This window comes from Simochromis diagramma, unplaced genomic scaffold (assembly GCF_900408965.1).
Source record: "Simochromis diagramma unplaced genomic scaffold, fSimDia1.1 OVJJ01000293.1, whole genome shotgun sequence".
NCBI classification, from domain to species: Eukaryota; Metazoa; Chordata; class Actinopteri; order Cichliformes; family Cichlidae; genus Simochromis; species Simochromis diagramma.
The window spans coordinates 15762615-15777840 of NW_024386801.1; the positions used below are offsets into that span (position 1 = coordinate 15762615).

General features: G+C 42.0%; 1 protein-coding gene across 1 annotated transcript in view; it reads right to left on the reverse strand.

Moving 5' to 3' along the window:
* The window catches only part of nell2a (neural EGFL like 2a), an 85346-nt gene extending 70470 nt beyond the window's left edge, over positions 1 to 14876 (reverse strand). Inside the window, exons 1-5 of the mRNA XM_040026150.1 lie at positions 14418 to 14876; positions 14017 to 14145; positions 2856 to 3006; positions 1462 to 1635; positions 398 to 494 (exon numbers count right to left, since the gene is read on the reverse strand). Of these exons, the coding sequence (XP_039882084.1) occupies positions 398 to 494; positions 1462 to 1635; positions 2856 to 3006; positions 14017 to 14145; positions 14418 to 14469 (603 nt within the window). The 5' untranslated portion in view covers positions 14470 to 14876. The remainder of the gene's footprint in view (positions 1 to 397; positions 495 to 1461; positions 1636 to 2855; positions 3007 to 14016; positions 14146 to 14417) is intronic.
* Between the last annotated feature and the right edge of the window lie 350 nt (positions 14877 to 15226).

Here is a 15226-nt window from a genome sequence, read left to right on the forward strand (position 1 = left end):
GAGGCTATTTAATGATTTCTCCCAAATAAGCACGGTGGGGGTTGCTGAGATAATTGCACTGGGCTTAGCTGCAGACTAAGGCACAGGGAACAAACAGTGACAAAAAAATGTCAATTCCTAGGGTAGGCAGAGCAGCCCTCAAATTAAAATGGTAAGCCTTGAGAAATGCATGCAATTAAATCCAACAGCTATAATAAATAAAAACAAACAAGCCAAACAAAGAGGGAAAGGATACAGTATAAACCAAGACTGAGTACGGGGTGAAAAGATGGTGCCGCAGCTGAAATGAATTACTTGTTTGTGCTATTCTGAATCATTTATGGCTTAGTAATGACAGATCAGGAGAGGCATCAGCATGCATATATTCTGGAAAAGAGGTTTTTATTGCAGCATTAACCTTGAAGAAGCCATGAGCAGCGTTTCTTTGTCCGAGCCAAAAGGAAGTATCCTCGGGTATGTCCATGTAGGGAGGTTCCACCACCCGCTCATAGATCCTGAAAAAACATGATCATAAATTGGTCAACGGCTAAAATCACAAAAAAGTCAGTTATGCTACCTGTTTGGCTCATGTGATGAAAAGATGCCCCCCCACCCCCCACCCACACTGCAGGTCCTGCCCTTTTAAATCCTTCTGTTAACTCTTTCCCTATGCAGGGTATAGATAGCCACATGCTTTCTTGGATGCACATGGCGTTGCCGTCTGTTCTCTTATCGTGCCAAGAAGGATCATCACACGCAAACAGTGACTCCCATGTCATAGTGAGCAGCAGAGGCATGTAAAAACGCCGGTTTCCTCAAGGTGAGTTCAACCTGCGCCGGACCCATGAGACATATGGCCGATGTCGATACGTGCATGCCAGAGTCAGCAAGTGAATACGGTCCATACACAACGCAGCATGTCATGGCCTAAAAACACAAACCGTAGTTTAAAGCGCCGTATTGTTACCTAACAGGTTTTGGTTTCACTATTGTCTTTCAGTGAGTTTCTGCTTTTGGAGAGATATTACACATTGTATTTTTCCATGCAAAGACACAGACAAAAAAACCCTGAAAGATGATCCAGAATAGATTTGATCACTTAGTTTAAAGTAATTTAAAGTCCTATTTAAATTAAAGCACCACATGCTAATTCAGTATGAGAAATCTCTTTTTTCCCCAAATTTAAAATCGGTATCTCTCTAAGCCTGGAGTCATTGGAATAATTTTTACATGATTTAACATAGCAGTATCTATTGCCGTGTGAGTTGGAGGCTTACAAATGCAACTCATTGCAGAAACTCAGAAAACAGATTTTATGTGAATTAATTATATTATGGCAGATCAGGTCATTCAGATAATGAAGGTCCTTGCGCGGTATGTTGCATGAGATTAGTACATGCAAAGTTTGAAGCTGATACACAAGCGACATTTAAATCTGTATTTTTCCTTTTGAAAGCGAAGACCCTCAATCCAGGATCTTACCTGTTACAGTCCACGTGTAGTATGACGTGAGATGCGCTGACGGCGACAGAGACCTTGTGCCACTGGTCGTCAGCCAGGCTGTAAGGGAACACCTCCGTGTGATCCTGCTGCCCTTTGGTGCGATAATGAAGGCGTACTTCACTCCGTTGGCCGCTGCTCTCGAGCTCCAGGAACCTGCAACACAAAAGTTCCAGCAACTTAAGTAAAAACCATGGTAAGTTCTGTGACACCTTCCTGCGTCTTACAGTGTTACAAAGTCGTGTTGCTTAAAAAAAATGTATTTGTCGCACAAAGAAATGCAAAACTGTCTGAACTCCTCTATTAAGAATTTGATCACATTAAAGGCTAAACATAGGGGCGCTGTATTGCTGTCTAATGCAACATCAGCAGCACACAGCAATGGCCCGCATGCAGCGATTCAACTCTTTACGTTAGAGCATTAGTATTCCAGGAGAATCCTCTTCTCCACACCGCCGAGATTCACCCAGCACAGTGACACTAATGGAAAGAGCTGCCGATACACACTCATCACCTCAGCGTTTTAAAGACAGACTTATTTGAACAAGAGTCATTTTCAAGAAACATTATTCAAAAGAAAAATAGACAGTGTAGCAATGGAATTGATTTATCTGCAAACCACATCTAATAGATTTACTCTCCCCTAGCCATGCATGCACATTCATCTTGACTCCATAAACGCACTAGCTAACACTTTGGATGCTGAATTATTTCTGCCATGTTTTAAATGAAACCATGCAGTGCTGCTTTGTTGCATATGAATGGCTGGGGAGGCTAATCATCAGTGGGAGAAAGTCATTAACATCCCTGTGAGCTCTCTTCTCAGGACCGACTTTAATGTACAGACTGTTCAATCAACGCATTATGTGGAATTTAGATTGCTGTTCTGATCATCCAACGGCTCAGCTACCACAAAGTAATGGAAAGCATTAGCATGCTAACTGCAGATAGTGTCTCATCAGTTTTCGATTCACAATTACAGACTCGACGCTTACATCGTTGATGGACTGTGAATAATACTCTGGCATACAGGGTGATTTTCTTTGTTTATTTGACTAGTGTGTAAAACATCTAAATGCTTATCAAATACAAATATCCAGTCTGCTCATATGACAGAACAGAGAGTTACTAAATTTAGAGCACAACTGGAATCATTGGGCAGGGAGATTTATTCTGACAGGCTTCACTGTACTAAATGAGCTATACTTTAGTTTCCCAGTGATACACATGCATCACTGAACTTTCTTAAAATGTATTTTATTTAGTATATTCCATTCATGTATCTGCAAATATATCCAAAATGAGCTAATGCTCCACTTTACCTGTGTACGACAAAAGCCGTTTTACACACGTGGTGAAACGAGAAGTGATCTTACCTGTGTTCAGAATGATGGATGGAAAGGATCACCCCAGAGTTCAGGTGATCCTGTTTGAGGGTCACCAACACAGTAAACTCATTCTTGCCTCTTAGCTTCTGGACCATTTGCTCTGAGACCTCCACGGGAGCTTTTACTTCCCTGGAGGACCCTGGATTAAAGACAGGGATTAGAAGAAATTATTAATACCATCAATAAGTACGTCCTCAGAAAGACTGTCTATTTATCTGACCGAAACATCACCACTGGGAAAATAAACTCCAGAACTAACAATGTGTCTTTAGCTAGAGCTGGATCACGAGACCCTGAGTCTTTATGGGGTTTCCCATAAGTTTTTCTTTTTTCACTCACTGCGTTTCACTCTTTGTGCTTACTTACTTACGTACGTTGCATTTAATCATTAATTATTATTAATTACTGGCTTTCTTCCATACTTTGTTTCCTGTTATGTCTCTCTCTTCCCTTCTCTCCCAAACTAGTCACCACAGATGGAAGAAACATGAGGAATCTTCTCATTAAAAAGGGAGTTGCTTGCTTGTAATGGGGTAATCTGATCTTCGTCTTTAAATTACAATGCCTTGAGATGACCGCTGTTGTGCTTTGGTGCTATATAAATAAAAATGAAATGAGTTATCTATTCTTTTTCAGCTCCTTTAACAATGTTTGAAAAACAGAAGTTCTGGTTGAAGCAGTGAATCGACACAACTTTTCCTTTTCCTTTTGTTGTTAACTCTATTGCCACTATTGATATATAATATTAACAATTTAGTAAGAATAACAAATTAGTTGATGTGAAAGTTATGAGTAAAATGTGCTCTAGTGAATCTGCTGTATTGTGGAAAACTAGACAACATTCTGCTGGGATTTTATAAATATTTCATGTAGTGACATAAGACAAGCCTGATAAATTTAAATTCATGAAATAAAAATCAGCACTAAACATTCAGAGCATACTTACTGGCACAAATTACAGTTTATTTCTTAAAGTGAGAGCAAAATGCTAAAGAACAACAAAAAAGTGCCAAGCTTAAAAGCTTTAGTAAGCTGCAAGTCAAATACTTTTTTTCCCAAATAAAACCTTTGACATTTACTGCATTCATTTGGAAAACGGCTTGAGTACTGTTTTTGGTCCAAGAATTTTTCATATATATAGTTTATTGTAAACTCATGACTTCCTAATAAAGGCCAGCTGCTGTAAATCTCACCTCAAGAAAAACTTCTGAAGTTGTCCCCCTGCAAAAAATAATAGGCAACAACCCTTTGCTGCCAAATACTGTACCAGCTGGACAGTGATGACCACCTCTGTCTAATATGCTGTTTGTCCTTTGTATTGTAGGATAATTGACCCACATAAACACAAAGAGACCTGAGAATGCTCTGTGGTATCTGATACAAACAGTTTTTAGCTCCAGCATCTTCAAAGAGCTGTGAATTACATCAAAGTTGATCCCGCACATCCTGTGTTTTGTCAGAAACACTCATCTCATCAAGTCTTCAAAATGGGACTTCAGAAAACAGTGGGTAATGTCACGGTAGCTACATCCATTTTTTAAACTGTCTTCGACAGCTATTCACCGCTTCTGGTCAAAAGCTTGCCACAAGCCCTGTCATTTTGGAGTTGCTCTAACCTAGTCATCTACCATAATGATTTGGCCCTTGTTGTTCTGGCCTTTACACCCACCTACAACACTAAGGCTGTATCAGTGGATGATGATAAACAACAGTCAGAGTGCGTGACAACAGCTTGCCAATCAAGGTGTTCTTTTTTTTTCCTTTTGACTTGTTTTCCTGTGTGAACACACAAGTTCACGTTCCCACATTTGCTCTCTTTCAAATTACCGTTGTGAACCACTCTCATCTCAAAATAAGCGAAAACAGAAGAGGAACATTTCTATTTCTAAAATTGGAGCTTAATGTAGCCGTGTGTTTGCAGAGATGCTAGTTTATCTCATGTCTTTAACCTTATTTATGTCACCAGGTGTTGTGTGAGTTTCTGGTAAAAGACCCTGCTGTGTGTGAGGTGAGCACAGCCAGAGCAGGAAGAGATAGGTGAGCCACCTTTATGCATCAAACAGACTGATCAAGTTAGCAGAGCTATGATAAAAAGAACTATAATCCTAAAGCAAACTTTTAAGTGTAAATCATTTATGGCTGTGTGTGACCGTCTCTCTCCAGCTGGTTCTTTCTCTTTATGCTGGAAATGGGGCATAACCTCTTCTCTGTCTTTGTCTCTCTGGCCAGCAGTTACAGTGCAGCTGTATGTCTGGACCACATACTATGCACAATGTACAGCAGATACCTCAATCTTAATGGCTGCATGGCAGCTATGGTATTGGTTATTGGCATAAGATAATTAGACTATGGAGAAAACTGCTCAACCCTAATGTTTACTATAACTTAACTGCTGCTAATATATCTTAGAAAATAACAAGTGCTCTTGCTAAAAAATATCAACATTATTCATCATCTGTCATCATTTGCCAAAGGGGATAATGATTTCTCTCACTGGTGCAGGCTAACTTAAAATTCAGGTCAAGTTACTTACTCCTAGGTGTAGTATTGGAATAGCCGTATTAAGCTGAGGACTAGAGGAAAAATAAGTAATACGGGTGCTGGTGTGGATGGGAGGGTATTTTCTGTGTGTAGTTAGCTGGTAAACTCCTGTTCCATCAGCGTGCCCCCTTTCCCTCCCCACCAAGTCTACACAGACGTCTATGTTACTTTAATGGAAGCATCAATAAAAGATGACGTTTCTCAGAAGCAATCACATCAAAGAGCTCACTTCCAGCTACGGGATGCATGCACGATGCCCTGGCACACTTAAGCGCTCCAGGAAGCTAGCATGGTGACTTTTCCTCAGTGTATTAGCATTACTTCCAGCTGGTGGGAGTAGCCAATTAACACAATGCAATGTGAAACTTCAAGCAACGCTGTGATGAAGACTGAATACGCATACTCATCACTTACATTAGACACAATGACAGCATGCTTTAAAAAAAAAGGCCTGTTTCGATTCAGTTGTGGTACTTGCAGTGTACACTTATAGTGCAAGCATTAGCTTTTTTTTTCTTCTGATGCAGGCTTTTAAGCCCATTAGGTGCATATTTTGAGTCATTTCTCTTTAAACAAAAGCGTACACTAGATTTGTCTCTCACCAAAGGAAATGCACAGGGCAGGGATTCATGCATTTTGCATTACCAGTGGAGTATCATCCCAGTGACATTGGCTGGGGTGGGACAGATGGCCCAATGACTGCAACAGGAGTTCTGCTGAGCAATAATCTGCTGCTATCAACAGATCCTACTTAGTAACCAATTCCAAATGGCACTGCTGACAATAATCTCAGAATGAGTTTGTTTTCATCAAATTATTAAATGGTAATTTAATCTGTAGTCAGATTTAATTGCTTTTATTAAGAAGAGTCATATATTTATTGTCATGGTCTCCTTGCCTGCCCGGCTACATGTGTTGTTTGGTTTTCTCTCTCTCTCTCTCTCCCTCTCTGCCTGGGCGGAGCTCACTGTGGGATCCCGCCCTTGGCCCACACACCTGACAACAATCAGCTGTCATCACCTAGGAGCACTATTTGAGGCTGGAACACAGATCCTCTCGTTGCTGGATGATTGTACTACAGACGTTAGTGATTCTCCCAGCTCCTGTGAACCTGTGTGTTGTGATTTGTGAGTGACTTCCCTTTCTTCTGCTACAGAGACTTTCCTCCCCGGACCTGTGACCTCCCTGCCGTGTGAACGTGTGTAAGTTTGGACAAGAAGACGTGAGCGAGTGTGAGAGAGCTTCCCCGTGATTCCCTGGAGTTTGGATTTCCCTTCACTGTATATATCGTGCACTAGTGCTGTAAATAAACTGTTTTTGGAGACGTCTAACCGCACGGGTCAATCTACTGCCATGCCATGAGTTGAACAGAAAGTAAAAATGACATCTCAATCATGAGCAAAATAAGCACAGCAGGAGCATTTGTCAGGGCGGGGCCCAGGGTTGATGAGGCAGGGGGGATGGTAAGGATCAAGGAACCTCTACTACTTGTCTGCTCTACAACTTGGCAGCTATGAGCCATTGGCTGTATGTGGACAACTCTCATCACCCATCTTATTACTTTAAGAGAAGGTGCATCTTTATATGGGTCTTTAAGGGCTTGCCAAGTAGAGGCTGCATTGGCATGGAGCGAAAAGATCTGTCTACACTGAATGAATTCAATCCGGCAAAGATTAAGTTAGCATATGTATTAGGAGCATCTCTGCATTCCTTTAAACATATACGTGAAAAACGAGTAGATGAGTTTGTGCTGCGATGAGTAGGACAACTTTCCCGTGTGCCAAATCAATAAGGCCCTGCTGAGGGGGGCCTTTGGTCAATTATATATTGGCAAGTGCCTGGATGGGACAGCCACCTGCTCCTAATGACCACTCTGATGTGAGTTACTGACACAAAATGGCTTGAAAATGATGACACGGTGCATAAAATTCTAATCAGCGTATTTTCGGTGCAATAACACATCTCACGTCATCTGTTGTCGATGTTTACAGGCTATAAGGAGCAGCTGATAGTGAAGAAGCTGCTTTTCAGACACACAGAGTTTTATCAGCTGACTAAAGATCTCCAAAAGCCTCAGGCTCAATAGCATCCCTCGGAAGCGCAGCTTAGGGCTACAGCCTAATCTTATCTCTTGGGTACATTCTGCTTTATTAGTTATACTCAGGCCACGATTTCCATCCCTCAGCTTCACGTCTAATCTTTAACTGTCTAACGGTCTTATTTTGTCTGACCCATGGTACACAAGCCGAGCACTCCCATTCACCCATCCACCCCCACCCACACCCACGCACTCTATTCTCATAGAAAAATATTGGCAGAACCGCACCAATCATCAGCTAACACATTTAGCATTTCGAACAGGTGCCCCCACAGCACAGCGTGAGAGGCCAGATACGCCCAGCTTTGCCACAATCCTTTTCTCACACACTGCTTTCATGTCGACCTGCGCTCACAGAATGGGAGTTTTTCTAGTGAACAGACGCCGAGTTTCTGTCTTCCCACCACGCAAAAGGCATTGGTTAGCGATTTATAAATTTCTCGGAGTGAAATTGCTACTAAAAGCAGCATCGCTGATATTAAGTATGAAAATTACAGCCTCGTTTTTATGCGAATAATGAAGAGTTTCGTTCTCCGGTCTCTAGTGGATTGCCAGAACAAAATAACACCTCCTACATCTTTTGCAACAACTCTTCAACAACAGTTTCCAAATAAGCGATGTTCCTATCAGTTAAGAGGGACTGAGCCATGAGCTGCAGAGAATGTATAAAGCCAAGAGGGGTCCAAATAACGCATTGATGCAATCAGAGGAGGGAAGACCCAACGCTGCCATAAACCATGTAAACTTGTCATATTACACAATGTTTTGTGTTTGAAAAAAAAAAATGACAGCACACTTTTACACAAGACATTTTATCTGCTGGCCTGAGTGTAGAGGGATGTGCGTGGGAGGGACAGGCAAGAGAATATCTCTCTTGGAGGATTAGAATAATGATAAACTCTCCGCCAGAAGCAAACTCAAAACCCTTCATTACTATCAATGTACACACACAATCGCCTGTGAACGCATGCACGTAGACGAACAGGTGTGGACAGCAACACATACGCAGACACTGTAATGCCAACATTTTGCCTAGCCTGCACAACTCTAAACAAACACTGCGTCAGTACAGAGAGAGAAACGGATGCAGAGGTGTGCGGTAAGGTACCTCTTACATACACTAGACACATATACAAAGACCAGCCCCCTAAAGGTCGTTACAGCTCCTAGATATTCCGCCACACTCAGGCGATCTGCATTCGGCGGACCATCTCCCCCCCTGCTGTGTCTCCACTCTCCTGGAACAAATACTAAACTGAGCCAAGGGCACCTCCAGGAGTGCCTTGGCCAGCAATTTTTTCCCAATTCTCAGATCGCCTCCTCGGTGACCGCCTGTCTGACATTCACACATACACACAGCTAATGACAGCCTTCCAGCCACCCAACTGTATAACAACCCTGGGGGGATAGAAATATCTCCCCCTCCATGGTCACTGGAGCTCCTGTGTGGAACAGAGGATCAGGTTTGCCTCAGAAGGCAGCAAGCAAAAATGACTGACCACAGGGAGTTGTGGATAATGTCAGTCATCAGGAAAGATTGGACAACTTTTCTTTGAAATACAGCACAAGACACAACGACTGCTGTATATCGAAGGAAATGGGATTATTTTATATGAATATAAAATGCAGGTGGAATGGATCAAGCAAGCTCTGACCTCAGGTAAATTTTGCTTTTAGCTTCAGCTTCACCGACAATTCTGTTTGGTTCATTTTTAAGCAGAACAAAATGTTATGGTGTTAAAGATTGCAAAGAATAAAGTGCACATCTAACATTTATGTTAACATCTAATGTCTAACATTAGCCCCTGAGTCTTAAAAATGTTTTTATTCTGAAACCTGCTAAAAAAAATTGTCCACACTGCACAATTTTTCAAAATGTTTTTCTGGGAAAATTGGCTTCAGGCAGAATAAAGCAGACCTTTGTTACCTTACACTTTCAAGAAAAATTACTCTTGGTCCTGGAAAATTCTTGAAAGAATGAGTTTCTTGAGTTTCTGTACATATTATAGTCTTCTTGTTAGGTTTGTATTCATCCTACCTGAATACAATCATGCCTGTATTCATATGTTAAGGCTGGGATTACACTATATTACCTTAGAGTCCATTTGGCAGTTGCATGCACAGTTTGCACCCTTAAAGTGTAGTATCTGCACTGACAATTGTACCAGATCACAACAAATTAGAGGCTACATCTCCTCAGAGCTTCACGCACGCACGCTGAAGATAAAATACACACCACTTGGACACTTACAGCACGTATGCAATATGCAATAAACCTGTATTACTAGTCGCTGTAATCCAGCCCATATTGCCACAAAGCGATGCCTTCTGCATGCTGTTAGAATATGAGTGATGAGGATAAAATCGCTAATCTTTGTTCCACACAGAAACGCAGAACTTCAGCTTAATGTGAGGCTACGGCAGTGTGAGACAGTCAGCTAGGGATTTTCCACACTCAATCTCTTTTAGTACCAAATTATCACTTTCTTTTCCCATCCCTCTACATTGGCTCATCAAGGAAACACTCTGTGAATCCACAAAGAAGGAATTTCATAATAAGGACTCTTTGACTTCAGGAAAACCCAACTGACTTGTCTGAGGCTGTAAGAGCTTCATGTTAGCTTCAGATTCACTTTGGAGAGCATTTTCACACGGAGCACCGAGGAATGTGGATTCTGTTCCTCTATTACTTTGGATATAGATTTTTTTTGAAGTCCATACGATCAACAAATTAACATGTAACTGATTTTAATTTACACACGTGTCAGTGATGCGTTTAGCAAAAAAGAAAGTGAACCTTTTTAACTATTCAGCATCAGAGTGTGAAAACAGGCTGAGGAACTTTACCCAAGGTTTCTCAGAGCTTAGTGATTATGTTTTTGTTTGGATTCATATTTTCTGTTATTAACTAGATGGTTTTATTGAAGGTAAAATGGTTTTAAGCATCTAGCTGAACTCTGCATATTTGTATTGATATGAGAGTAAAAAGCTTCAATCTCAGTGAAAGTGAATGCAGCTGTCATGGACAGTGTGACAAAGGAAATCTGAGTGATGTCAGCCATTCTATTATCTTAGGAAAGATTTGTAGAATATTCATTTTAACTGAAAGCTTCTGCAAGCACTGAGAGTTTAACAATACACCAATAATAGTGTTTTTTAATGGATCTTTCTCCATATTAAGGTCTAAAAACCTCAAATTTCATTCTGTTTTGTAGATTTTGTATGCCAAATTAGTTGTGTTGATTCTTAGTTATTTTAAGGACTCCTGCAGAGCTAGATTGGTATGCTAGTTTTACCCCATTAGCACATTTTTCTATTTAATTATTTATGGATTCTTTTGGCACATTTTCCTACATTAAATAACATTTTCTTGTCTATTTCAGGAGGTTTTTTCCTTTTAATTGAATCTATTTGCATCGTGAAACTTCAATAAAAGAGAAGCAGCAAACACAGCACTTGCAGTGAGAAAAAAGAAGCGCGCAGAAGTTCAGCATGATGTGTTACGCTAACCACTTTTTGCCAGTGTTAATTGCATTATTATTTCCTGAAGCCACTTTCCCATTTTGCTTTATTGTCCTTCCTCTAAGTGTGAGGTTTGCAGAACAGCACCCGGTGAATCCTGCTCAATACGATTCAGCAGAGTGCAGCTTTCCTGTACGCAAGCTTTCTCCAGAGCTCTGCCGCTGAAGGACTGAATTGCCCTCTGAACCTCTACATCTTTCTATAGCACAATACTCCACTGCATCATAGTTACTAACAGCTGGTAAGTGTAGCCTCTGCACTGGAAACACATCTGTGACGTACACAGAAATGCCAGACAACAAACCGACATTTCCTCCCTGCTTCATACAGATGTACAAATAAGCGCGCGCACTAACAAGGCATTACAAACGAGCCTCTTCCATCCTGTTACACTTTAGTGTCACAGGAGCCAGGGGCGTCGTCACCACAACATACAAAGAAACACCTCTCTGGCAGTGTTTAAACAGCCGGAGCAGAAACATGCTTCTGAGACAGGCAGGATTCATATAAACACAGACCAACACAATTACAAGGGAGCCTTGTGCTGCAGCTGAAACAATGCTTCTAGCAACTGTGTTGTTTGCACTTTGAATGAGTTCGGTCCATACACTTGTAGCCATAGAGGGAGAGAGCGTGGGTGTATGTGTGTTGGGGGAAGGGAGTGCTTCTGGGTGTGGTCCCCCCTCCCTGCTCGTGTATACCAATAGATATACGGATGTCTAGATATTAAAAACTGTGGGGGAAGTGCTAATGATGTGATGGTTTTGTGGCGAGCCTGAGTATCACCTTGGCACGAGAGGAGCGTAGCCTGGGGCAGGGAGGGGGCCTTTTTTTCCGCCTTTATTATGCCCGTCCCTGAGGTCCACCTCTCCTAATGTCATGCAATGTAGCTCTGACAGCTACCTTCAAAAGCATCAGCAGGGGTTCGCTGAACAGAAATCTCCCCACTGCTCATTCCTTTCCTATTTCCTTTTTTTCAAAACAAACACATTCAGCAGACAGAGATGCATAGAAACAGCATACAGCAAACTAACAGCACACAACACAACAGCCGCTTATCTGCACGTGGACATACACCTATTTCTATACTGTGAATTACACTCTTCCACTTCTCTCTTAGCTCTCAGCAGCTACACCCCCTCCCTCCCACTTCCATCCAGCACCCAGAGATAACAGCCTTCCCTTTGGGCAGGCAGGCAAGCAGCGGAGGGGACAGCCATGGATATGTTCTGCCTGCTATCTAATGAGCGTCGGAATGTCACTGTGGGCCTGTCTGCTGGTCCCAGCCAGCCAAGCCTCCATACATGTGGAATCAGCACAGTCTATCAAACAGCTGGCAGACAGCTCTGCTCTGCATTTCTATCTCTCCCTCTCTCTCTTTCTCCCTCCCATCCCAGCTTCTTTCTCTCGAGCTCCCGCACTCATTTTCTCTTTTACAGAACGTGCCTCCTCCTTTCTGTTCCTGATTGCAAACAAGCAGATGCCCAGGTCCGTTCTGCCGTTGCAGCTCTGCCTCCCCCTCACCCAACATCATCGACTTAACATAGACATCCCAAATGAAGGATGGAGGCAAGCTACCATAAATAACACACTGCTGTCTCCGCCTGGATAACTGTATGTACTTAGCAAAAGGTATCGTAGGAAAATAAGATAGCGCAATGACAAAGGGGTACCAGTCACAGAATAGTTGTTCTTTTTCTCCTTTTATTTTGTGGAAAGAAACCTGCAGGTAGCTTCTTTCACTAACTGTCTTTGTTTCTCTCTCTCTAACTCTCCCTTTGCTACCCGCCTGTGTAGAGCACTTCTGAGTGTTGTCTACACAGAGGACATCAAATGGCCTGCCTTCACAAAGATACTGGAGTTGCTGCTCCATGCAGAAGTGCCGCTGTCTCAGCGGTTGTGCAGGGAGATTAGAAGATATCAGCGAGGGGGGGGGGGGTCAACAAATGATTGTGGTGTTTCTCTGTCCCAAAACAATGCTGTCACTTTGGTACATTACGTGATCCGTGATGAGAACCTTCTTGTGGAGATGTGTTACATCGCCATATCTTTTGTTTTGCCACTGATCTGGGAGCAAAAAGCAATTTCCTCTTTTGCTACTTTTGCCTGGGTTATGATAGACATCTCCATCCCTGTGATGGAGCTGTTAACAGTTTCATTTGGATTGTAATGAGTGTCTGACAAGTAACAAAGACGTAACACTGACAGAAATTTTTAAAAAAAGTGAAAAAGCATTAAAAAAAGTCAAGCACGACCTCATCTTTGACAACTCTGTTTTGCATGCTACAGTTTACTAAATGGCACGAAAGTCTACACGCACTGCCTTGCAGCTGACAACATGATCACTCTGCGGCCCATTCACATTTTTAGCGACGCAAACTGTTCAAACTCACACACTCCAGAAGATCACCAAATGGGTGAATTCTTGCAGGGGGCCCATTCACTCTCCAGACTCACTTCATATATCAGCTGTGACTGTGGGATTTTTGTCTCGGCCTAATCTGATTAAGCTCAGTCATTCTATGATTCTTTGTATGATCCTCCCATCTCTCCCCCTCCGCCTGCCCTCAACACAACACTTTTTCATGAAAACCGAACATGCCTATTGTTCAGGCAGGTGGTAGTCTGAGGCCACCCCCCCCCAGCTAAATCCAAATAGAGAGGAAAAACTGATAATGCACTGTATGTTGCAGTTTACAGTCTGTTACACAGGAACAGACAAACACAAGAATCATATAAAGGAATCTGGTGCACAGCATTATTCGATGATCTAACATCAGACATCTACGGGCATCTCAGCTAAGGATCTGTGGATTACTGGGCTGCATCATGTTGGCCTTTCTAGTTGTGTAAACAAAACATACAAAGGAAATAAACAAAATGAAATGAGTAGTTATCATAGGAAAACATGTTCTTTGCATGGACATCATCTCATCTGGTTTACATTTTAACTTCAGACAGAGACAGAGTGAATGTGTGTTATGGTACCTTGGAAGTGGAAAGCTCTAGACTCGCTGTGGAAGCCCTGGACCTGAGTAACTCCATCAAAGCCTTCTCCAAGCGTTAGTTCATCAAATACGCTGATGCGCAGGGCAGGGTCAACCCCAAAACCTATAACTAATTTACAAACAGAAAACATTTTATTTTATTTTATTTAAACCACTGTTATTTAAAAAAAAGAGTCTTGTGATGCTAGAAAAAATATCATGTTTGTTTCAGGGGGAGATGTGTCAGGTCAGGTTAAGATTAAGAGCTGATTATTTCTGAGAAGGTTTGGTCACAAGTTAAGCAAAACAGCACATCATTTAATGAAGCTGATCTCATGTTAAAAAGCAAAATGTTGCGACATAACGGTTCATTTAAAAATCAGTGACAGCCTTTTGTCCTACCTGAGGAGACGAAAAATACACCGGAAATCAGAAACAGCTGTAATAATCTCATGGTGAATGTATAAAAAAACAAAAGCAAAATTAGTCCATGTTTTGTCCACTTCCGAGAGACAGCGTTCTTCAATCACATGCGAATGATGTGTCACCCTCGCACGGGAGGCTGTTACCAATCCCAAATGCTGAGCGGAGGCATCATCACAACTTTAGATGCCCGGCGATGCGAAATTTTTTTTTAAAAAAAGGGGGGAGAGAGAAGCAAATCCGAAAGAGGGGGAGGAAAAAACACAGCAATGATGCTGAAATTATTCCATGTAACACAGGGTCTGCTCCATCCGCATCATCCGCGGCACAGGTGGCTGACAGAGGACGGACAAAGCGAGCTTCTCTGCCTCGGCAGCTCAACAGACGCTCCTACAGCAGTGCGAACGAGCTGTGTGCGCTGAAGGAGTGCAGACAGAGAGAGGAAGGGAGAGGAGAATCCTGTCAAGGAGCGAGAGACAGGGGGAAAAGAGGGGCAATAAAGCCCCCTGGTGGCCTGAGATGGGAAAAGCTTTTATATCCATTACATGCATCTCGATTGCAACCACGCCTCATCCTGGCCCATGTCTACTGTAATCTCTCTCTTAAAAAAAAAGAAAAGAAAAGAAAAAAAGGAATTTTTGTCAGTCCCTTAGCTTACATGAAATTCAGAGTTAGGGTCAATGTTTAAATGTTTAAGAAAGCAAGAAGTAACGACGACCAAGACAAAAATCGAATTATTCAGTTTTATTCTATATAAAGCAAAATAAATAAATAAATAAATAAAAACA